The sequence below is a fragment of the Ptychodera flava genome, unplaced genomic scaffold, assembly GCF_041260155.1.
Source record: "Ptychodera flava strain L36383 unplaced genomic scaffold, AS_Pfla_20210202 Scaffold_35__1_contigs__length_1935909_pilon, whole genome shotgun sequence".
NCBI classification, from domain to species: Eukaryota; Metazoa; Hemichordata; class Enteropneusta; family Ptychoderidae; genus Ptychodera; species Ptychodera flava.
The window spans coordinates 214,245-228,677 of record NW_027248357.1 but is presented as its reverse complement, the minus strand read 5'-3'; the positions used below and the strand labels follow the sequence as shown (position 1 = coordinate 228,677).

At 37.0% G+C, this 14,433-nt stretch overlaps 2 protein-coding genes across 2 annotated transcripts in view; both read right to left on the bottom strand.

The window, feature by feature from the left end:
• Positions 1-5,956, bottom strand: part of LOC139127704 (small G protein signaling modulator 1-like) — a 37,351-nt gene extending 31,395 nt beyond the window's left edge. Inside the window, exons 1-2 of the mRNA XM_070693599.1 lie at positions 5,923-5,956; positions 5,783-5,826 (exon numbers count right to left, since the gene is read on the bottom strand). Coding sequence (XP_070549700.1) covers positions 5,783-5,826; positions 5,923-5,938 — 60 coding nt within the window. The 5' untranslated portion in view covers positions 5,939-5,956. The remainder of the gene's footprint in view (positions 1-5,782; positions 5,827-5,922) is intronic.
• A 667-nt stretch (positions 5,957-6,623) lies between these two features.
• Positions 6,624-14,168, bottom strand: LOC139127703 (uncharacterized). The gene is made up of 10 exons (XM_070693598.1): positions 12,549-14,168; positions 11,828-12,114; positions 11,156-11,368; positions 10,752-10,997; positions 10,173-10,249; positions 9,849-10,015; positions 9,038-9,409; positions 8,677-8,829; positions 8,391-8,574; positions 6,624-7,683 (listed from the first exon to the last, which is right to left on the bottom strand). The coding sequence occupies exons 1-10, from the start codon at positions 12,711-12,713 to the stop codon at positions 7,370-7,372; spliced, it is 2,178 nt and encodes a 725-aa protein (XP_070549699.1). The 5' UTR covers positions 12,714-14,168; the 3' UTR covers positions 6,624-7,369.
• Positions 14,169-14,433: the final 265 nt, after the last annotated feature.

Here is a 14,433-nt window from a genome sequence, read left to right as displayed (position 1 = left end):
TGGACTGTGTATTGCATGCACTACATCTGCCGTGATGATGGATTGCCAGACGACCACACTGCATCAAAGAACTGTAGTTTAAAACGAAAATATAATTCTAAACAAGTCATTGACAATGACATAGTAATAGGAGTATTAGTCTTGATGGGGCAGGGAAATGTGGTCATTAAGAAGTATCACTGGATTGATATGTTAAGATCTATGGGCACATAGGTCTTTGTCGTTGTTCCCAATTTGAAACACATGAGGCATTTCTAAGTTATGGTTCTAAATTGGGAAAAAGATCAGACCTCTAGCTGTATTGGCCAGCCAAGAAATACATATGTGCATAATAAATGAGGTACAAGATGTGACATCTTAAGGTCTAATATCCTATCAAAATTGAAGGGTATAGAACTATATATGTATAATCAAGGTCAAAGGTCATTGAGGTCATATGACATTTTGAAAAAAAAAATGTATTGCTAATAAATCCCTATATGCCAAAAATCGACCTCTACCTCTATTTGCTTGCCCAGAATTAGATATGTGCATAATAAATGAGGTAAAGCGTGTGTTGTCATAAGGTCTCCCATCCTACTAAATATAAAGGACATAGCACTTGTGGTACTTATTTATTGACATAAACGTATATTTTAGGTAAAAAATCACGTTAACATGACATTTTGTCAAAAAATTTCTATCCTATAGTTATCCCTATATACGAAAAATCAGACATCCAGCTCTATTGGCTTGCTCAGAATTAGATATGCACATAATTAATGAGGTACAGTATGTGGCGTCATAAGGTCTCCCATCATACCAGATATGAAGGGTGTGGCACTTGTGGTTACTGAGTTATGGACAAATATGTATATTTGAGGTCAAAGGTCATTGAGGTCACGTGACATTTTGTCAAAAAAAATTGTATTGCTAAGTTATCCCTATATACCAAAAATCAGACCTCTAGCTCTATTGGCTCGCTCAAAATTAGATATGTGCATAATTAATGAGGTAGAATATGTGGCGTCATCCCATCATACCATATATGAAGGTTGTAGCACTTGTGGTTACTGAGTTATGGACAAATACGTATATTTGAGGTCAACGGTCACCAAGGTCACATGACATTTTGTCAAAATGTCTGAGATATCTGTGTGAAAGGATGGACGAACGGATGGACGAACGAAACAATGACCGGACACCATGACCCAATCAATAAGGCCCCTTGACTTCATCCATGGGGACTAAAAATTGTCACTGCATCCTTTTTGCACTAGAATACGATGAGAAACTAAATTTTTATTTTTCTTGGCCTTATACATGGGCGTCTACGGAGAACTGACTTATACATGGGAGTCTATGGAGAACTGCCTTTACATGGGAGTCTATGGAGGACTGCCTTATACATGGGAGTCTATGGAGAACTGCCTTATACATGGGAGTCTATGGAGGTGTAAACTAAAAAGTCCTCCAAGTCTAACACGGCCAAATTTGATCGCATTGTGAAACAAATCGACGTGCATCTGTATGGGGTAGGGTACTATCCTTGTGCAAAGTTTGAAAGAAATTGACCAGGGCATGTCTGCTAGAACGGACGGACAGACCCAATCTATAAGTCCCCCCCAGACTTCGTCCGTGGGGACTGACAAACTTTCTTCGTGTCATTGATAGCCTTGATTTTCTTTGGATATTGAATGGACACATTTATTAAAGACGTCACTTTAGCTTGTCATTGACAGTGAAATGATTTTTTGCAGAAACTTGATCGGTCCAGCCAAGTACACATGCTTACTCATAACAGCTGGACTGCGATGATGACAACATTGTTTTGTGATATTCCGATACAAAATTAAAATAATTTTATTAATATGTCGCATTGACTATAAAGTTGCAAATGTTTCCTTGGGTGTTGAAACATGTTAGCATAGTGTACGTACATTACAAATCAACACACCAAACAGCAATGTTCATGTAAGAACAACCTGCTTGATTTCCATGGACTTTCTGGTCCGCCCATCACACTGTTATGTCTGTTTCCCCTCTAGCTTCCGAAATTCTTAGTAAATTTACAAATTCAGTCTCAAAAGTTTTGAGTAAATTTCAAAATTGATTGTATTAATTAAGTTGTCAGTTATTAACAAATTCCTTTCGATGCCAATACAGCTCATCTCAGAACCGGACATACTTATATACACACAAGATTTGGCAACACCCTGACAATTAATAATCTTCAACAGCACTGATTTACATTTACAAATTATTCTATGTGAAGTAATTCTCCAATTGCAGATACTATGACAGAACTTAGAGTTCAGCACTGCCAAGATATGTGTATAGCACACTGAATTTTGAACCAGAGTATGAAAATAGCGTCAATGACACTGTAGCTCCCATCCTGGACTATTTAGTGTTTGTTCTCTGTTCTCTGTTCAGCAAATGCAACCTTACCAAAAATGACAATGTTCTTACAATTGTGTTAGTCCTCAGCCTTTTTAAGAAATTTATTTCTGCAATACAAGAATTCAGTGTATGTACAGATGTAGTCATGGCCTAAAGATTTTCATTAAGCATAATAAACTTGAGGTTTTGAAAGTTTGTTATCTTCATGATGGTACTGTAACACTTTCTACATTCCAAAAAGTTACTTCAGGCAAGCAAACCACTTATGAACAAAAAGATGTATAATTACATATGAATATAGACGACTACAAAAGTTGTTGATGTGGGTAAACCGATCCAAAATAATGCAAGAACAGAAATCAACACATTGCCGAGCTCAATTCACATGCCTACCAAACACAGCAAATGTCAGTAAAGAAATCTGGAATCTGGTCACTAAAGGTATCATATGGAGTGTGCCTACAGAGTAGGAAATCTAAGCACCAAGAACTGACAGAGAGGTATATAGTAGATTATGCCACTCACTACAATTGTACTGACTGAAGAACAGACAATGGAATATATATGACTGATCCAAAAAGCACACTCTGCACCGGTATTTTGCAAGTGTAAGCTGAAAGTGTTCTCCAACTAAACAAGGCAAAGAATGACAAAATGAGAGGATGGATTATACATGTACTAAGTGTACTGTGATATGCAGAGAACACCCCTGCAACCTAAACTGGAATAAGTTAAAGTTTGAGTAAGGTACAGCTTTTATTACCAAATTTTTCTGAAACCAATTTATCTAATTATGCAATAACTTAAACCTGGCAGCACTGAGGCAGGTATACATGAGTACTATTTTTTCAAGGGTGCAAGGTTAAGCAATTTTGTGACTGTTGCACAAGGTTTACCCCTTAAAAAAAGCGTATGGGCAACAGGCAAAACTAGCGTGACAAACTAGCATGTACAAATACAAGTTCCCCTCCCATATTACTGTTTTATACAATGAGCATTTATGGATGTTCTGTATGTTTGCATGTTGAAACAGCCAACCTGTTCACCAATAACATTTGTGGTTTGTTGGTATCTGCAGCTCCGTATGTCAATGAAAAAGTAGTGTTGATCATGCACTCCTATTTTTTCAGGAAGATCTCGAGAGCAACTTCAAGGATTATGCCAACATTGCATGTGGTTGTCCACCATGGCAAGGCCAGTATTGTCTTAAACAAATTGCTACCAGTGCCAAGAGTGGTCTGGCCATGACAGCCACCCTTAGTTCTACCATGATTACTGACAGTACAGACACAGCTAAAAGTTGACACTTTGAAATATTGGATATCTATCTGAAGTTGTCAAGACACACAACTCTTAAAGGGGTGGTGTTGTCAGAACTGCGTGTGTGACTTTCTTGTCTACAAACAATGCATGAAATCTAGATGTATCATGTCAAAATAGCTGCAACATTTAAAGTTTATGATGTTCATAAACATATTTCAACTTTCATCAATCGCCACGTACCCTAGATACAGTATTTACATCGGTGGTAGGGTCCTAGGCAACCTCTAAGCCGAGTTCCAACGACACCCTCCCTTTAAGATGCGATGTGGATGCAGAGTGATTCGTGAGTTCTGTTGTTATCCCCAAGCAATTTACCCAATTCTAATTTCTAAATTGGTAATAAAGGCAGTGATTTTTTATGCAGGACGGTGTCAACCAAATATAGATTGAAGACCAAGGTCCTCTTTCATGCTGCAGATAATACAATTGACATCTGATAAGTCTTTGAATTGCCCACCTGTCATTCTCATGGAGGGGGCCACTACTTATGAACAAATAGTATGCTACGTATGAAATCGCCACAGTTTATCAATGATCAAGACAATTATTTATGTGATTAGAGCATAAATTGGTTTATTTACTAAATGAAAATGTTTGTGACAATTAATTACTAAATTCAAAAAGAAAATCTAGCTGACTGCACATATATGGAAAAATTCAACAAAATAAATTAAATGCAATGTAAAACAAGGCATGCCTTGAAAAATGTGTTTATTTACTAAATGAAAATAATGTTTGTGACAATTAATTACTAATTAAATAAATTACATGCCATGTAAAACAAGGCACGCCTTGAAAAATCCCCCCACCCCGCTTTAAGGAGCAACATCCCCTGTACTGTTTATGTACAAATATCACACAAATAATTGTGGTGACATGAATGTGTATGTATTCGCAACGCAGTCATTTTGTCACCGATGATATCAACATTAACAAACTTTTAGTTTTATAGGGGTGGAAAGGAGAAGTTTCATGTTGACAGAAATTGCTCAGTTTAGTTTCATGCATGCATGATTCCAATTCAAATACCAAGAGGATATTGCATGACAATATATACAACAGTCCTCCACGCGATATCAGTGATCATGAGTAGCACGCTCCTGGAAATAAACGACTTAAAATGCTCACACTTTCCTCAAGAAAATTTTAGATCATTTCCTTTTAAAATAAAAAATACAAATGTGGGATCTGACCATGCAAAAATTTGTACCACGGAAACAAATTTCCTTATATTTACCTACATGTGAAATTCAAACTGGCCACAATCTCAGTGTCAATTCTATGGGGGAAAACTGAATTATTACATTACACAAAAATAAGGCAGCGAAATGTTCTCGGCTAGCCTAAAAATTAGCCCACATGAGTGTAGGACCATAAAACAATTGTAAAAATTTGGGAGTTCCAATATCTGGGAAAGAATTCCTTAAGGCCTCACCCAAAATTTTTTTCTTAGGACAGGATATTAGTATAATTACAACACTGTTAAGCATGCTAACCCTAAAACTAACCCTAACCCTGATTCTAAACCACTCCAAAAGTTGTATTTGATGTACTTCTTCCAAGGAAAGTCCGCGATTAAAGTGATTTCCAGGGATGGAGGTGGAGGGGCCTAAAGAGCTCTTGCCAATATCTGTCCTCGAGACGCATCTTCTTTTACATCCTTATTTTGCTCGGGTGGAAAAATTTTTCTCCTTTTTCTTTAATTTGATTGTTTGTTTGTTTTTGTAGGTCACAATAAAACTTCTCCAATTTTAGAAGTAGTTAATACGCGTTTATTCTTCGTTGACACAGGCCTATATTTATGCAGTGGCCCAGTGGGTAAACAGCATGCGTGTTGCTGACTATACTATCGATGCTTGTCATTTTGACGATGACTTGGTTTTTCGTGTAGTCTCCGCAAGAAAGCCTGGTCATTAAAATATCAACAATATACCCAAGCGACGGACACAAGTGTCAGAATAAATAAAAACAGCAGTGTTTACTACGGAACAGTGCTGTGTATTTTGCACTATGCAGTACATGTACTTGGTTTTTTTCATGACAGTCGAGATGCGGGGAGTCTAAATATTAAACATACCTCTTTTTTCACAGTCCGCAGCAGCTTTTGCCGCAACTCGTCATCTGCAAAATTAAAATATGCCACTGTTTATCACTACTGAAGGAAAAAGAAATATACACTGTCATAAAACATTTTTCTGACTGGATTGGTTTACTTACCACTGACGGTCGCCATTTTGATTCGATTTCTGTGCGAGCACACGTCTGTTTCAGAGTGGAAATTAAGTGTGCGCATGCGCGGCTGAAAATAGCTGTTCGCGTATTGCGCTATGGGTAAAAAACATGGCCTCGCCCATGCGGAAGTAATGCGTTTACAGTGACATCGAAGTTTTTAACGGCCGAGTTAGGAAGGAAACTCATTACAACAGCTTAAAAGAAGGTTAGATTTAGCTTGAAACTCATCGATGAAGCTGGATGGGGCATATTTTTATGGAGCGACGGTGCAGGTAAGTAAATTTCAGTGCTTATTTTCTTTCGATTCAGTTGAACTTCAGTGCACATAGCATTAGCGTTTCCGTGTTCTTGCCGTGAATAAAGCTTCTTCAGCTAAATTATCTCTTGTATCTTCGGAATTTTGGTAAATTGGTCGAAGAATATGTCTTTTAATAGGTAATGATCGACAGACGGGTGTAGTGGAGCGAACGATACGAGTGTTTCTTTGCGTGTTTTTATTATACACATATGGGTTTGTGTACGAGTTTCCAAATGTGCACATGACGAATGCGTATGTCACTTCGAGTCACTGAAATGATGTACCTTGCGTTTTTTCCACTGTTATTGCATTCCAATACTCGTGATTATTGATATGATTTCAATTCAGAATACGACTTTCAATGAATTTCTTTTTGATCATGATCTCCAAAAAAAACAGACCTGGGCCTGGGGTACTAAAAAACACACACAGAGGTTGTTGAACTCAATTTTATTTAAATTACATAGTTACTAGTTTGATCAACAGCCTTAACATCCCACACCCCACAACGGAAAAATAAATAAATTTCATTCAATTTGGCAAGTCTCCTTGACATTTTTTTATTTAAAAATTTACACCATACCATTACAATTATATTTAACATTCAAATTAAATTCAAGCTTTTTCACAGTGACACCCCCACCCCTACTCCAAAAATTACATGTATTTCTCAACATATTCAAGGCTCCGAGACAACTCTGTTTTTTTCATTTGTTTTTTTTTTCATTTTAATATTTACACTATTGCAATGACATCATTAAAATTCACTGTCAAAATATCCCAAACACCCCTCATCCCCCTAAAAAATTAAACAAATTTCCCAACATATTCATTTAAATTGGCAAGTCTCTTTAATATTTTTTATTTGAATATTTACATCATACAATAGCAACATTCAAATTCAAGTTATTTTACGCCCCACTCTAATCACCCCTTCCCCTAATAATTAAACAAATTTCCAAACATGATATCCAGTTAATTTGATAAGGCTTCATAAATTTTTTTTTCAAGATTTGGATATTTACATCATTAAAATTCAAGTTTTACCATGGGTGTGTCCCTGAATATCAAATACATATATAACTGGAATATTAACATCACTTAGACATATATACAAATGGTGTTTAATTTCCTTCATTTTGATTTTGTTTTCCGTCGTTTAATTTCAGGTTTATCACATGCTTTTGCAGGGTGTACAGATAAATGGTGCATCTTCATTAGTTGCTGAAGTTGTTCCAATTTATCCGGGATTCTGCTATATGTTGCTGTGAGTCTGTTGCATTCAGAATGAACACCTTCCATCCCTTGTTCACCATGGAGCCCACAACCAAGTCTACGCATCTGTATCCACGGAAGAACATGGTCCTCTAAGATGTGCATCTTTGGAGTGACAGTTTCCCTTGGAAAGTTGCTCCGAAAATGCTGCAGGAAAGCTTCAACACTCTTTCCTGTAAAACAATGTGAGGCAAGTACATGTATGGGAATTTTTGAATTAGTATCCAGTTTAAATACGATGCTTGTCTTGTACATCTATTTATGTTCAAAAATAAAGTTAATTAAATACAATTTCTATGTCAGTTTTGTTGATTTAATCCCAGTTATACTACTAGAAGTGCCTTGAAATAGTTAATTTGGTTCATAAATAAGACATTTGACTACGTATAACTCACAGGTTGGGAAAAATTTATACCTCGTCATGGTTTATTGTTGATATTTACGGTTTTACCTGTTTATTTAAAGGGACAAAGTCACTCATTTTTGACATTATTTCAGTTATTTTAGTTTTGCTTTGAAAATATCATTATTATGTTGTCCTGTCAACTGAAACATACTCAGTAACCACATTTCAACTCTCACCATACACATGGTCATAGTCCATGAATTCTACTATAAATAATTTTTGGTATGTAACAAATTTAAACAATGGAAGTATTCATGAATTATGTTCATGAACAGGGTTGTGAGTTGAGCTGTGAGGAGCGGAGATTGGGCCAATTTCAGTGAATAGAACAACAAAAATAATATTTCGAAAGAAATCAAAATAACAAAAATAATGTAAAAAATGAGCAACTTGTTCCCTTTAAAAGATGTTGTAATAGCTAGTAAAATAATAATATGATGTCATGATGTCTTCACATGGAGGATATAAACTTACCAAACTGAGTAATTTCACCTGGAGACAGTGGTCTGGCAACACTGTACAGTGCATGACATATGCTGAACTTAAGAAACAGTGGCTCAAACAGATCCCTGATATCATTTGCTTTCTCAAGTAGATCTGGACACAGCTTTTGAGTGCACTGAACTATACTGCTGGTTATCCGTGATATGTTGTTTGGCTGAAAATAAAAATACATCAGTGACAAAAACTTCCTATGATCACATTTAAATTATTTCAAATTTTCACTTCTAATTTCTTACAAAGTGATGATATTGCTCACCTTTAAACAAATATCCACATGGTTGCCGATAAAACTCTTGCCATGATATGCCTGTCTCTTCACATGAAGTGCCTGTAGACATTCATCTAGAGCCCTTGAGATGTAACCGGCTTCTTTTGGTAGCGCCTTTTGTTTTGTGTTAATCTGCATTTCCTGGAAACCAAATATTTAAGTTTTTATTGCTTTGTATAAGGCCAGCTATTTTTCATTGGATCTGTTCATAGTTTAAACAACTGTAAGATTTCTTGCATGTTGTATGTTACATGAGTTTAATACAGATTTGACTTGCATGTTGTTATTTTTTGCCCTACCACTACTAAATATGATTTATTTTCAGGTAGTGTTAAATTTGTATACTAACCAGTGCATCCAGCTGTTTCTGTTTTTCCTCTCTCATTGTCTGTAGTCCAGTGATCACTGCTGTGCTCTGCATGGGAGCTGTATATTGGTGGTCATGCAGTAGGGCTGACACAACACTACTTTCAATGTCCTGCATTTCAACCTCGATCCTATTCATAGCATCCTTTAGAGCAGATATTTCACATGACAGGGTGAGGTAGGTGTCATACTCAGCTGGTCTGTTTGACTGAGCCTGAGAGTTACTGCTGCCACTGGAATTGTCCTTATGTAATTTGACATACATTTGAACATCCAGTGGTATGCAGTAACTCTCCATCAAATTGAAAAGCTTCAGGTAAATGCCCAAGCTGATGTGCAGAGCTGGAGGGCACACCTGTCAAAGCAAGATAGAACAAAAAATTTTGTTTGTCTGTTTATGAGAGGGACAATAGCTAGAATTTTCAGTAGTTTATTTTATCCATTTTTTTTCCATTGCTGCTGTTGATAAATGATTCAAGTCAGGCGCTGAATTCATATGTCAACAGTAACAATGCTGGGTCTACCTGGCAGCAACTAGAATCTAGTATTTTGGCTTTTCAAGTTAATTAGGTTATGGAACAAGAAACTAGTTGATAAAAGATACTGCAGACAATGAGAAATTACTGTTAGTATCCTTTATGTATATTGAACTAATAGTAACTATTAAAGATTAATAGCATGCTTAGTGTGTCTGCAGTTTGTTAAACACCAGGACTACTAAAGTTACTTGATTTCCTCTTTTTAGTTTTATTTTTTTCATTAAAATTCTGTGTTTATATTAAATAAGTACCTACCTGATTAATTGGTATAGCAATCAGTGGCTGGTGAATACAGTTCAGAAATTTTGGTGCATCTTTAAGCCTTGATCCATTGGTAACAAATCTGTTGTACGCCTCTGTGATGGTCTCAAGGGTACGTGGAGACTGTCTACCTCTCTCTGCTAGGGTTTCTGAGACAAATCCTTGCTGGTATCACACCAAAGACAAAATGTCTACCTACATTATCAAAATACAAGACAAGAGAGGTTTATGTGATACAGAGTCAACTATATGACCACAGTGACATCAATGTATTGGAGTGTGATGTTAGTAACAAATCAAGACAAACAATTCACTCACCCCCAGCTCCTGATAATCCATACAGTTTTGTTTGGTATTCATAATCTCCACACAGAATAGCTTCAATAGTATACTGCCTGTAGTAGAAATGACAAATAGTAAGTTTACTGTACAAAGCATACCATGTCAGACATTTGTAGTGGAGGCAGCATTTTTACTCATGCTTACATTGTATGAAAATTCCTGAAACTTATTTACTCAATACACTATTCCATTAACTGCAACATACTTAGGGCTATTTTCAGTATTTTTGTTGTGTGTGTCAATTGCATTTGATAACATACAAAGAATTCAACTTGTCAACAGAGCTTATATGTGCACTGTCATCATTGTTATTATTGAAAATTGAGTTGAGGTCCAGACTAGAATTCATTTGTCAACAATAACAATATTCATTACACATATACAGGCTGTGCTGACAAACAGAATGCTTGACATTTTAGCATACTATAGGAAATAGGACAAAAATCTGTAATTGATACACATAACCAGAATACTGAAAGAAATAGCCTAAGGTTACAGCTAATGTCTTAATATTCAAATTTCAATATTTCTAAATTGTTTTAGTAAACAACTTACTTCCACTTGTAGCCATTTAGAGTGTTGACACTGTTTATATAATTTTCCAGTGCAAGCTTCAAGTTATGATGGTTGTCACCAGCTTCAAACATTAACCAGATCACGGTGTTTTCCTTTGCATTCGGATGATCCAGGTTGCAGATTTCAAACACAAATTTCATAGAACCACCACCTTTGTCCCCACCAACTTTCACTTGGATGATATCCTGGGGTATTGAGCCTCCATGCCATGTCAGTCTACCAAGTCTAGGATAAAGGTTAATATTTGAGTAAACAGAACAACACAGCTTGACAGGCAAAATAATCAAAATATGAAAATTAAGGCATTTGGTCCCCATAAAGACACCACATATGGCAAATGAAATCATCGTATTGTATTAAAGGTGATTGCAAAGTATGTTTACCTTTCATTTGCTTCGAGGTGTTGTACAACAAGCTTTAAAATGTCACATCCGGCCAGCGGTGCAAGTCTGATTTCAGAGGCCTGTTTTCCAGTTGATGTCTTGATAGTAAACATGAAGGGCAGGTGTTCAGTGTAAATGGATGGGATCAACGTGGCGAACTCTCTGCGGTCTTCTGCCTCACTGCGCAGACTCAGTTTCCATTTCCTCAGCCACCTGTAGAAGATGATTCATCTATGACATGCTGCTGCACAACTTGACTAATGAGGACAGTGGTAATCAGTCATGGTATACAAATGTATTTACAGGAATAACATGGACACTAGTGCTTACTATCACAGAATTAAAGCTCCACTGTTAATAGTTTTCCTATTTATTTGCATGGTTGTTTTGTGTATCAACACTTTTTGGTTCAACTCCCAATACAGCATGACCATATTACCTTATTTAGTTTGTCAAGTCAGCAAATATGTGTACAAGTGTTAATTGTTACTGTAGAACTTGAGTCATTTTGTCAACAATAACAATGTTGCACATATTGTGTTTACAGACAAAGTGATTAGTGGTTTAATATATAGGGAGTAGAACAAGAACTTCTGCTGGTACACAGACCAAACATACTGATAAAATATAAAACAATAGTGTCCAATTAATGCCAACTGCATGGGTACTTACTGCTTCAGTTTCCGGAATTGGTACCATGTTAGTCTCATATCCACTTTCAAGCTTAAACCATCGCCCTCCTGCATGTCGGGTAATAACCCAAGGTTACTAAGAATGGCTGCTCGTTCACTTTTATCAAGGGATTTCATTTCATGAGTCAGCTGTTCTCTAACACCTGATTCCCCACCACTGAGCTGGTCCCTGAGTTTCTGTATCAGTTTACTGCGATTAGTCTTGGTTTTTGTCGTGACTAAATTACTGTCCTTGCGAGGGTTGTTGATACACTGTACAAACAGTGGCTGAAAAAAAAGCAAAATAAAATAATGGAAATAAAGAGTGAAATCAAACTATTGAAAATTGAAGATTGTTGTAGGTGTTATAAAAAGTTAAGGTAAGTAATACATTCCTGGTAAGTATAGAAGGTAAGTAATACATTCCTGGTAAGTATAGAATACTATCATCTGTGATATGCAACATTTCAGGGTAGTTTATGGTGTTATATATTGAGGGTCAATTTTAGGTCAAATTATCTTGCATCACATGCTTGATAGAACAATGAGCTAGCAAGCTACTAGTACACAATTTAAGTATTGTTTTGTTCTATTTTTTTCATTATTAATACAACTATAGAAAGAACAAACAGTCAGTTGTTACAAAGTGTCATTATTGTCTGTAGCAATTTGTTGCTTTTAGTTTTACAATAAAATTTGAAGAGTCTGGAAACAAAACTTACCGGGCCTCCAGTTTTGAACCTGACAGGGGTACCTGCCCTTGCATTTGGTGTTGACTGTAGTTTTTCTTTCAAACATTTTGTGGCTAGATCTTCATAGCCAGGTATTGTTGATAGTGACACATCTGGTCTCAGCAAGACTGACATAGCATGCTCATGCAGTTTCATTTACAGTTTCTGTAGTTAGTGTGTGTATTTGGCTTGGCTGAATGGCTCGGTGCTCATGAGATTTAAGTTGATGAAGTGGAAAACTCTCCTGACAAGTTTTACAGGTCATTGACTTTTCGCCAAGACATGTCGTAAAGGGAATAGCAACTCGTATGATGCATGATGGTGATTCAATTTCAAATCGACAGATTGGACAATTTATGACAGTAGAAGCTGCTAACACCCACTCGCGTAAACATTCTCCACAGAAAACATGCCCACATAAAATCTGAATGGGACCATCCAGCACTTCCTTACAGATGGGACACAAAAATTCAGAAGATATTTCATCATCAAAAATATCTGGGTGCAAATTTATAATATTATCATCAGAAAGAAAACTCTGTGTCTTTTCCCTGTCAATTGTGGCAATAATTTCTTCTGTGGGAAGTTTGGAAGTAGTTGCTGATTGGACAGATTTGGCAGAAGATTCACAAACACTCAAGGGCAGCTTCTGTAAATTAACATACTTGTTCATTGATTGGCGACGTTTTGGAGTCCTGCCTCCTTTTTTGCATGACAATAACTTTTCACACACTGGACAATCCCCAGTCCGTGAATGCTTTGACCACACAGCATAATTTTCATTCATGGTGTAGGTTTTTGGCGAAGGAGGGCCTCTTTTCCATGTAAAAGTTTCCTATGACAGTTGCCACAGAATTCCCTTGGATGAACTCCCTCCTCATCACAGGACACATCGATGTGAAAAATGACCTCAATATCGCAAATGTAGTCACGTACTTTGTACTTACGAGCACCAGCACGGTTTAAATTACCAAAACAAAATCTACATCGTGATTCAGTGACTGTCTGATGAAATTCTAGCCCCGCCATCATCATCACACACACTCATTTAAAGACCGGTAACGGTAATATCAAATGATAATTGGCGGAACGGGTTTAAAATTCGCGCCGAATTTGATCGTCGTGCCCCGATCCGGAAGCGTATGCCCGGAAATATGATCAAAATAGTTTAACTCTGAGAGGGGTAAAAAATGACAAAAAACTATTGGCAATGTCATAGAAACTCTGGAAAAAATTTATTTTGGTTCATGAAAGTGGTAAAATCTCAATGGGGGTTAAAATTGCTCCGTTTCAGGTCAAGACACTTCGATCGTCGTCTCGACGACGGTGATCGCCGCTACGCAAAACAGAGAGCCCCATACTCTAATCTAGCTTGTTCAATGACGTCAGGGGATTCCCTAACTACCCATGTGACATGACCAAATATGGTTGGGGGCGGGAAAATAGTGTTTAAAACCGTTGTTGACATCGGTGACGTGGAATGATCGATGATATTTAAAATTCAATTCCCGTTATTCTCGCGAGATTTCGAAAGTCTCGTTTTTAGCGCATGCGCACACTGCTTTTCTGCTTTCAATGCGAAATAAACAGACGTGAGCAGATCAAACATTCTACTGGGCATTATGCATGCAAAACAATTTACTACTTCCGGTTTTCGCCTGAACCACTTATCATTTGATCATGTCTGACGCAGTAGTAGCAGCACTGCAATGATCTCAGCTCAGTTTCGCCGCCTATGGCGCTATATCAAACGCAAACGCGCGCGGGTTCGAGCCATAGACGGTACGGTTTGATAGAGGGAGTACGCGCGTTTGGGAGTCCTGTCATCTGGTTGTAAATATGTCATGTGGTTGTTGGCTATGACACACCCATATTT

Excerpts from the sequence above, each read along its gene's own strand:
- LOC139127703 (XM_070693598.1), bottom strand. The coding sequence starts at position 12,713 with ATGAAACTGCATGAGCATGCTATGTCAGTCTTGCTGAGACCAGATGTG. Across the intron at positions 8,830-9,037 it reads AGAAACAGCTGGATGCACTG|GAAATGCAGATTAACACAAA; the intron begins GTTAGTATACAA and ends TTTGGTTTCCAG. Across the intron at positions 7,684-8,390 it reads AGGTGAAATTACTCAGTTTG|GAAAGAGTGTTGAAGCTTTC; the intron begins GTAAGTTTATAT and ends ATTGTTTTACAG.